Source organism: Corylus avellana, chromosome 2, assembly GCF_965113065.1.
Source record: "Corylus avellana chromosome 2, dhCorAvel1.hap1.2, whole genome shotgun sequence".
Lineage (NCBI taxonomy): Eukaryota > Viridiplantae > Streptophyta > Magnoliopsida > Fagales > Betulaceae > Corylus > Corylus avellana.
In genome coordinates, this window is record NC_142491.1 from 385,332 (window position 1) to 394,119 (window position 8,788).

General features: G+C 39.9%; 1 protein-coding gene across 1 annotated transcript in view; it reads left to right on the forward strand.

Annotated features, from left to right (window-relative positions):
- The window catches only part of LOC132181811 (protein transport protein SEC24 C), a 28,562-nt gene extending 20,051 nt beyond the window's left edge, over positions 1–8,511 (forward strand). Inside the window, exons 19-25 of the mRNA XM_059595044.2 lie at positions 1,340–1,478; positions 1,779–1,943; positions 5,472–5,617; positions 5,700–5,879; positions 6,804–6,892; positions 7,030–7,061; positions 7,976–8,511. Coding sequence (XP_059451027.2) covers positions 1,340–1,478; positions 1,779–1,943; positions 5,472–5,617; positions 5,700–5,879; positions 6,804–6,892; positions 7,030–7,061; positions 7,976–8,085 — 861 coding nt within the window. The 3' untranslated portion in view covers positions 8,086–8,511. The remainder of the gene's footprint in view (positions 1–1,339; positions 1,479–1,778; positions 1,944–5,471; positions 5,618–5,699; positions 5,880–6,803; positions 6,893–7,029; positions 7,062–7,975) is intronic.
- The last annotated feature ends 277 nt before the right edge of the window (positions 8,512–8,788 follow it).

Here is an 8,788-nt window from a genome sequence, read left to right on the forward strand (position 1 = left end):
CAGTTGCAATTTAACCACTCCATTAGTTATCACCATCAAATAGGATGGAAAATTCAATACGACGTCATTTTGGCAAGGTTAAGTTACTAAAATGCCATTTTGAAAAAAAAAAAGAAAAAAAAAAGAGGCAATTTAAAAAATGTCCCCAAAACGACGTCATTTTGAGAAAAAAAAATTAAAATTTTAATTAAAAAACAATTTGATTTTATATGAAACGACGACGCCAAAGCTCGCTGCTCCACTGCCTTGAATAGCCCAAAACAAATCTTCTCCCATGGATTTTCTGTCAAGAAGTCTGCCATTAACATCAACTAGCCTCGCATCAACAATGTTATCCACCGAGAGGCCGTACTTTCTCATCATATTGCCGTAGCCGCCGCCGCCAAAATGCCCTCCGACACCGACAGTCGGACAAACACCTGCCGGAAAGCCATGTTTTTTACTTTTCTCTGCAATTCTGTAGTAAAGTTCACCGAGAGTTGCTCTGGCCTGCACCCAAGCAGTCTCCCTCCCCACATCAATGTGAATGGAGCGGAGATTGAACATGTCAGGAATAAAGAACGCGACTTGGGATATGGGATTCATCTGCAGATTTGGGAAATGCCGCCGCTTCGAATTTTCATCTGCAGATTATGCTTTTGAGCACAAAGCATGGCTGCTTGGATATGGGATTCATGCAGAGCAGTGAGAATGAGGAAAGGCTTGTTGGTTGTGGAGGTGTTGAATCGAAGGTTTTGGATGTAAGATTGCAAAACAGAGGAGTAGGAGGAATTGTTGGGAGTATTTATTGCTGGAGAGATTGGGTGAGAGGGCTGAGAATGGCTCAAGGGGGTGGCTTGTTGGCCACCCCCAGACCTGTGGGTGTAGCTGGGCGGCCACCCCACAGGCCTGGGGGTGGCTCGCCGGCCACCCCATAGGCCATGGGGGTGGCCAGCGAGCCACCCCTAAACCACTGTTTTTTTTTTTTTTTTTTCCAAAACGACGTCGTTTTTGGGGGCATTTTTTAAATTGATTTTTTTTTTCAAATGGACATTTTAGTAACTTAACCTTTCCAAAACGATGTAGTATTAAATTTTCCATCCTATTTGACGGTAATGACTAACGGAGTAGCCAAATTGCAACTTATTGGTAGTTTGGAGGGCTACTTTATCACTTTTTGAACATTAGGGGGCTAAAATGAAAATAGCTGGTAGTTTGGGGAGCATAATTATATTTTTCCCTTTTTTTTTTTAACTTTATGAAGGTGTTTGTCTTATCTGTTAGTGCGGGAAAGTAAAATGTTATCATTAGTAGTTTTACTAATATTTGTGTTATTTATGCATTTGTTTATTTTGTGTAGTGTGCCCTTCTTTACACCACTGTGTATGGCCAACGAAGAATTCGACTTACGACTTTATCTCTCCCTTGCACTAGTATGCTAAGTAATCTATTCCGCTCGGCTGACTTGGACACTCAATTTGCTTGTTTCTTGAAAGAAGGTATTTGATCCTGTTTTTACTTGCTGCTATGCATTTTCGTTGGTTTTGTAAAATTCCTTTTGATAGCCATAACAACGGATTCATTGTGATCATTTTTTGTAACTCACAATAATGGATTTAAAATGTGAATATAAAATATTCTTGGCTACTCTAGGAGTCCTTACATGGCACTGCCTCCTTGTTGGTAGTGTCGTTTTACATCTTAACAGAAACACTATGATTCATGGTTTCATTATGCTTTTTGATTTACTAATTTTATATGACAGAATACTAACAGTTATTTTATTTTTGCTCTTGTAGCGGCACATAAAATTCCATCCTCTCCACTCTTGCTAGTCCGGGAACAAGTGACAAATCTTTGTATCAGTGTTCTGCTTTCTTATCGTAAATTCTGTGCTACAGTAACATCGTCTGGACAGCTGATTCTTCCTGAGGCACTTAAGCTGCTGCCTCTATACACCCTTGGTATATTCCTTTCCTCTAATATGTTTATCCCAAGTTATAGGAATGTATTAAGTTTAGCTGCCACATTTTTGCAGAACTTTGTACAACATTTTTGTGGTGTAGAGTGTATAGTATTATACACCCAAAAAAGCTCTCTCTCTTTCTCATATGTTTGGGTTTTTATACTTGTTCATTTTTTTTGGGGTGTTGTTTTTGGGGGGGGGGGGAAGATGATCTTGGTACATACTGTGGATTAGTCCTTGTGGTTTGATCCAGAAAGGCTTACTGGAAATCAGAGGTTGGTGGGGTGGAATTTTGGTATGGAATTAGGAATATTTAACAAATTTGGGTTTTGAGCTTCTCCCCCCACCCCCTAAGCGGTGGCATGATCTACATCACATGTGAAGGCAAGTCCCACTAGTTTTCACCCTCCGTTCTTCTTAAACCCTCCTTTTCCCTGCCTACACTGACCAAAAGAGAAGGCAATCAACAAACCATTCCTTCAATCTCTGTAAGTACACCACAACATTTTCTCCTAAATAGAAAATGATGTGAGTAGCACGTGGAGTCGTGTTTGGTGTCTCCCTTTTGAGGGTTGTCGTATGAGGTGGAGATGGAGATGTGCTTCTATGTGGAGGAAAACTCTTTTGTCTTCTCAATGATGGAAGGTGAGTTAGTGGTCCGATTGGAGGAAGGGAAGAGAGTTTTGCTGGTGTAGTGATTTAGGGTGTCTAGTGTGCCGTCTGGCTGGTCTCAATGGTGGAAGTGGTGTTGCAGAACCCTGGCGTTAAGTATTTCGTTAAATCCTTTCGGGAGGGTTCAAATATGCTCCTATTCTAGAGAGGCGGTAATAGGGTTGGCTGGTTCTTGAGTTCGTGGTTTACGCAAAGGTGGCCGGAAAGGGCTTTTTTTGCTTCTTAAGGAGCGCAAAGGGCCGGGATGGAGCTGTGTTGCTGGTGAGTTAAGGCGTTGGCTTTTCTTGAAGCCATGACTGTTTCTTTGTCTATTGGTATTCCCTCTCTGATGGGGAAGAAGCCTGGGAAGAAGGTTGGGCCTAGGGGGTGGGTATGGGTGTGCCATCATATGCGCCGGTGATGCCAGCGGATGCCAGCGCTCCAATGACGGCAGAGGCACCGGCATTGTGTTCTGGAGACCTGGTAGATAATCTTTCTAACACCCAATAGGGGTTCTCTGCGCAAGGCAACGTGGAGTGTGCTGAGGGTGATGTAGATTTTGAGGTGGATTTTTAGCATGGAAAGGAGCCCTTTGCTCAAGGCAAGAAGATTTGCCCATTTGATGATTCAGAAAAAGGGGACGGCATGTTCTGTGGAAAGGGGAAGGGACATCTCATGAAGGTGAAATCTTAGGTGGATAGGGCCCTGTGGAAAATTCTGGAAGGTTTGGAGGTTTTGGGCTGCATTCCAGACTTTGAGTCGATCCATAATCCCATGGTATAAAGGGAGGAAGGTTTGGGGCCCCAGTGTAAGCCACCCAGGCCCAAGTCACTTTTAAGATCTAAACCCAAATTGGGTTTGTGAGGTGATGCCCACATCTTTGTTGGGTATGGGTGTGGGTCTTGTTTCACTGGGTAGGGTTTCTAGCCATCCCAATCCGAGTGGTCCTGGCTACAGAGATCGCATCTGGCATAGTCCGTCGTGATCGGATGTCTCTGGCATCCACAAGGATTGACGACTTGCACTTTAGGCCTCCTCTGGCAAGGTCTAATGTTTTCGTGCTCTCTTCGTTTGTTCAACATGCTTCGTTGGAGGAGGTTCTGCTTCCGGCAAGCCTAGGTGAAGTCAGTGTCTCCTTTTTGCTCCCTCCAAGGTCTCCTTTTTGCTCCCTCCTACAGCAAGGTCTATTATATCATCAGTAGTAGCCCAGATATCGATGGAGGACCCATGAAGTTCTACAACTGAAAGTTGAAGGGCAGTCGGTTTTCGAAGATGGATGTTAGTTTATTGTTGAGGCAGTGTTAGTGATCAGTGCTCTGCATGTTATTCCTTTGGGTTTCGGCCTGAGCTCACCCTTGTCGCTATCTACGATTACCCATGACCCGGCGACAGTGAGTGTTGTTGTTCGGAAACCCCCTCCGATGAGGGGTATTCTTCAAAGGGGGTTTCCAAGTTGAGTTCCTCTGTTGGGGCTCGTGGTTGTTCGCCTGAGCTGATCCATTCTCAGCCCTCGCCGTAAGTGATGGATAAGGGAGGTGTCGTAAGTCCGACAGGGCCTATTTCTTCGTTGGTGTTGGTTGTGAGGGATGATGGGGATTTCCCCTCTCCTCTGGAGGCTTTTTCCCTGTCACTCCTTTGGATTTCCCCTCCCCTCTGGAGATTTTGTGTTGAGAATACTTCCTGTGGTGGGAGTTTCGTGTGAGAGGAATAAGGATCACATTGTGGCTCTCCTGACTGCCATTAAAGAGGATCATACTCGGGTGGTTAAGGGTGCTTGCTCTAATCCTAGAGGTAGAAGGGAGCTACTGAACCAAGAATGCTCCATAAACTATGATACTACAGGCACATCCTCTAGGCTTGGGAAAGGCAAGGCTCACTTTTTTTAGAGTTGAGTGCTTCGTGCGGGTTTCGAGTTTGAGGGCTGTTGGTGTTTGTGGGTTTCATATTTGAGAGTTTTTGGTGTTTGGTGGGATTTTCTTGGGTGGGTTCTGTTATGGTTTGGGCTATTTGGGTCTTTCTTGTACTCGCTTTAGTTGGGTGCTTCCTGTTGTATATTGCATGTATACTTAAGAGCGCCTTACACTTTTTATAAATTCTCTCTTTACTTATCAAAAACAATTTGCTGCAGGCAGCAAAGCACATGTGTTTGCAATTGAAACAAGAAGATTGAAAATCCTAGCAATCACACCTTGGCATTTTAAACAATAACACTTGACAAGAAAACAACTAAACCATATATAAAAACAAAAAGAAGCTTGAGAGCTGATTGCATTGAACCGTAATGAAGATACAGATGGAGTCCAAATTGGGAACTATAAAAATTTAAGAAAAGACGACACCAAAATTTTAAATGACGCAAGTAGTCCCAAAATAAAGACCCATGGACCAAACAAATAATCTTTTAACTACTAAAATCTAGTTAAACTTTAACAACTGTCCCAGCAAGGTAGCAAGTGCCCCGAAGCAAATTTTCACCAATATGCCTACGTTTTGGTCTCTAAAGGTTTCTCTTTCTTCAGCCTCTTGTTGTCTGCTTCAAAAGATGACATGCTACTGCAAGAGTTGTACCGTTTGTATATACCCACCCATGCGTATTTGTATGATAAATCTCTCTGAAGTTTCACCTTTGTTTTCTTTACTTCTTTTTACCTTCCATATTAAATTATTGCAGATCGAGTCTTTCAAACATTTGAGAAGAGTATGTGTATATTTATATTTTCTAAGTGGTTATTCCTGATAAATATGGTTGTCATCAAACATGTTGCTTCTGTTGGGAAAAATTGAAACCACAGATAATATTTGATGTCACTGATATTTTTTAGATTTACTATTGTAGATTGGTTTACATATATCTTGTTCCCTTGTTTCTTTTCAGCATTAATGAAAAGTACAGGACTGCGAAATGATGGGAGAATAGATGATCGTTCTATTTGGATCAATTATGTTTCCTACCTTTCTACTCCTTTGGCTATTCCACTGGTGTATCCAAGGATGCTGCCTATCCACAACCTTAGTCCAAAGGTGTGAATATGACTCTTAGAGTTATGTGATAAGTTTTCTAACCTCTGTTAAAACCACCTGATAACTTTCTCTTAATTGACAGGATAATGCTGAATCACTTGTTCCTACTGTGATTCCGCTTTCTAGTGAGCATGTTAATGAAGAAGGAATTTATCTTCTTGAGAATGGTGAGGACGGTTTGATATATATTGGGAACTCGGTGGATTCAAACATCTTGCAACAACTGTTTGGCATCTCCTCACCTAATGAAATTCCTACTCAGGTACTTTTTGTCTGATCCTTTCAGAATATGTAATGTTTGCCTTATTCATGGGAACAGCTTGTGTCTGAATCAAAATTATTATTAAGCAAGGAAACTCAATTATTGTGGCATAATTGTCTGCAAAAAAATGTTGGAAGCCTGGACGACTTTGTGCTGCTTTATCTTGAAACCTTGTTTTGCCTTTTTCTTTTTCAATAAATGATGTGGGAGTCTGGACCCTAGTGAACAAGCCCTTGACGCATGAAAGGAATGCAAATCTAAAAGTATGGTATATGCTTTAAAATAATTATAATGGGGTGCATCTAATTTTGGTTTTCATGTTAAAGGCAACACTGGCAAGGGCGTTCATAAAATGCTTGGAGGCTCAATTCAATATATTTTTTTCCAAACTTCGTTGGATATTCCTGTGTTTGTTGCTTATGGTCCTTAGATCAAGTGGAATTACTGGACAGAATTTCCTCCAAACCGGTATGGAGGAAATATCCTCAAACCCATGTAAAATAGTGTCAAGTGTCTATAAATATTTAAAAAAGCACATTAAATTTAATCTAAATTAGTAAACTACTATTAATGAGGTTAAGAATTTAATGTGCCTTTTAAATGTTTATAGACACTTGACACTATTTTATATGGGTTTGAGGATATTTCTTCCATACCGGTTTGGAGGAAATTTCTGTCCGAAATTACCTCCCCAAGCAAACAAGGAGTTTAGAGTGAGGTCTTGGGTGCGTGAGTTGTGTTTGCCTGTCAAGTAAAAAAAAATAAAAAGAAAAAGAGGTCCTCTTGGCGTTTGGGGTGATCTTAGTGTTGTGTTGTGAAAAATGAGAGATTTATCAGTGATGTGCATCATCAGAATTCTATTGCTGGCATGCATTTCCAGCTGTGCAACTTGGCTTTTTGTAACTTATGATTTTGTGCATTCAGTTTGTGCTGCAGCAATATGACAATCCACTATCGCAGAAACTAAATGATTTGGTAAATGAAATACGACGCCAAAGATGTTCCTACCTTCGGTATGACTGAAATTGTTTGTGTTACTTTTTCTTGTTCTTAAGAGAAATCATTACAGGATCTTTGGCTTATATAGCTACTTTAATTTATGATATCTATTTAATGCAATTGCTGATAATCTCTGTGATGCTTTTTGCAGCTTAAGATTGTGTAAGAAAGGAGATCCATCAGGTCAGTGCTTGTTGAAAACCGTTTAGGCAAACTAGGAAACCTAACTAATTGTACCTGCTTGTCAACTACTAAGTCTACTATATGTATAAATAGAACTCAAACGACATCAATTTTTCTACATGTAGCTGACCTTGTCCAACATATAGTCTCGTTCGGCAGAATCAGTTAATTCTTTCTGTTTGAGATTGAGAAGGGAGATTAACTGGTATTTGGGTGTCCCATCATGAAAGCTGGACCTGTTTGATGATTTCAGATTGGACCATCATGGGTGTTATTTTTTATAGCAGTAGCCAAATTTACTTCTTCATGACACTTGATTAAGACAAGGCCATGTAAAGTTGTAAGGAGAAAGGAGCAGTTATTCCATTGGAACAACCCTTTCACGTAACAAAGTTGAACTTTACAGTTTGCTAGACAACATAATTATTTATTTTGAATGAATAGGTCATTAAATAACATCGGTAGATCAGGTAGTGTTATATTGTAGTTTGTTTCATCTTATGTCCATAAAATGGGAAAAAAATGTTTTTTTTTTTTTCAAGTGACCTCCACTCTTAACTCAGCAATATTGTCATTTTAGTGTTCTTGGAAGTAGTTGCATTTTCTCCTTACAGATTAGTGCATTATAATGCTGATTTTTTATTTGGATTCATGTTGCCACTTAAATATTTGGGTTTAGAAATCTGTGGAGACTGGAAAATTGTATCAACTAGGAGGGTTAATGTTCCTATTTTTTTTTTGTTTACATGCTTCCAGATCGCTATTCATTGTATGCATTCTTCCTTCTCAAGCTCTAGGGCTCATCTACAAATTAGTGTCCCTTGTTTTGTTGTGATTGAACGCAGTAGAGACTACATCTCTCATTTAAGAAATTGTTAATTGTTCTAAAGCTTTTTACTATTTCTTGTCCCCAGGAGCATTGTTCTTCTCTTATTTGGTAGAAGATAAGAGTCCAAGCGGCCCTTCCTATGTTGAGTTTCTAGTCCATGTCCACCGGGAAATCCAAATGAAAATGTCGTCTTGATAATTTTTACGCTTCTTCAGTCGGATATACAAGTTTTGATCACCTCCGGCCATCGCGCACATGAAATTCAAAGAAAAGCAGAACTCAGATTCTTGCTATCTGTATGCAGTAATCGGAACATCCCCTCTGTGCCTGTTGTATTAATTTGTTCAAAGCAAGCAAAGCTGAGCTTTGCTACTAGAGGTTTGTTAGAATAGGGTTATATTCAGTGGACAATGGTGCTAGCAAATACAAAGCTTTCATTTATTTATGTGTTTTGATTGTGTTAGTCTCCGGGGGAGAAGGGGAAAGAGAATGTATGAACGGTTTTGTTGTTGATCGCCATTGATAACTTGTAACTTTATGATGGAATAAAGAAACATGTAATAGCAATATAACAGGTTTAGTTCAATACATAAATTCTGGGGTCTTTTGATGATGAAACAATCTCTCTTTCTCCCAAACAATCTATCTTTGTTAATTGCGCATATTGTTGCTTGAAAGAATTTATTGGACATGTGTTGAGATCAATGGTTAAATGCAATATGAGATTTAAATGGTTAAGAATCATCTTGGGTGATTTTTATCTTGCCCTTTACTGCACAATAACATAAAATGCAATATGAGATTTAAATGATATTTTCGGCAAATAATAGAAACTTGTGCTTCCCCTTATAGCATGTTTGAGATTGTGTTTGAAAAATATAACTTTTAAGTCCAAAAG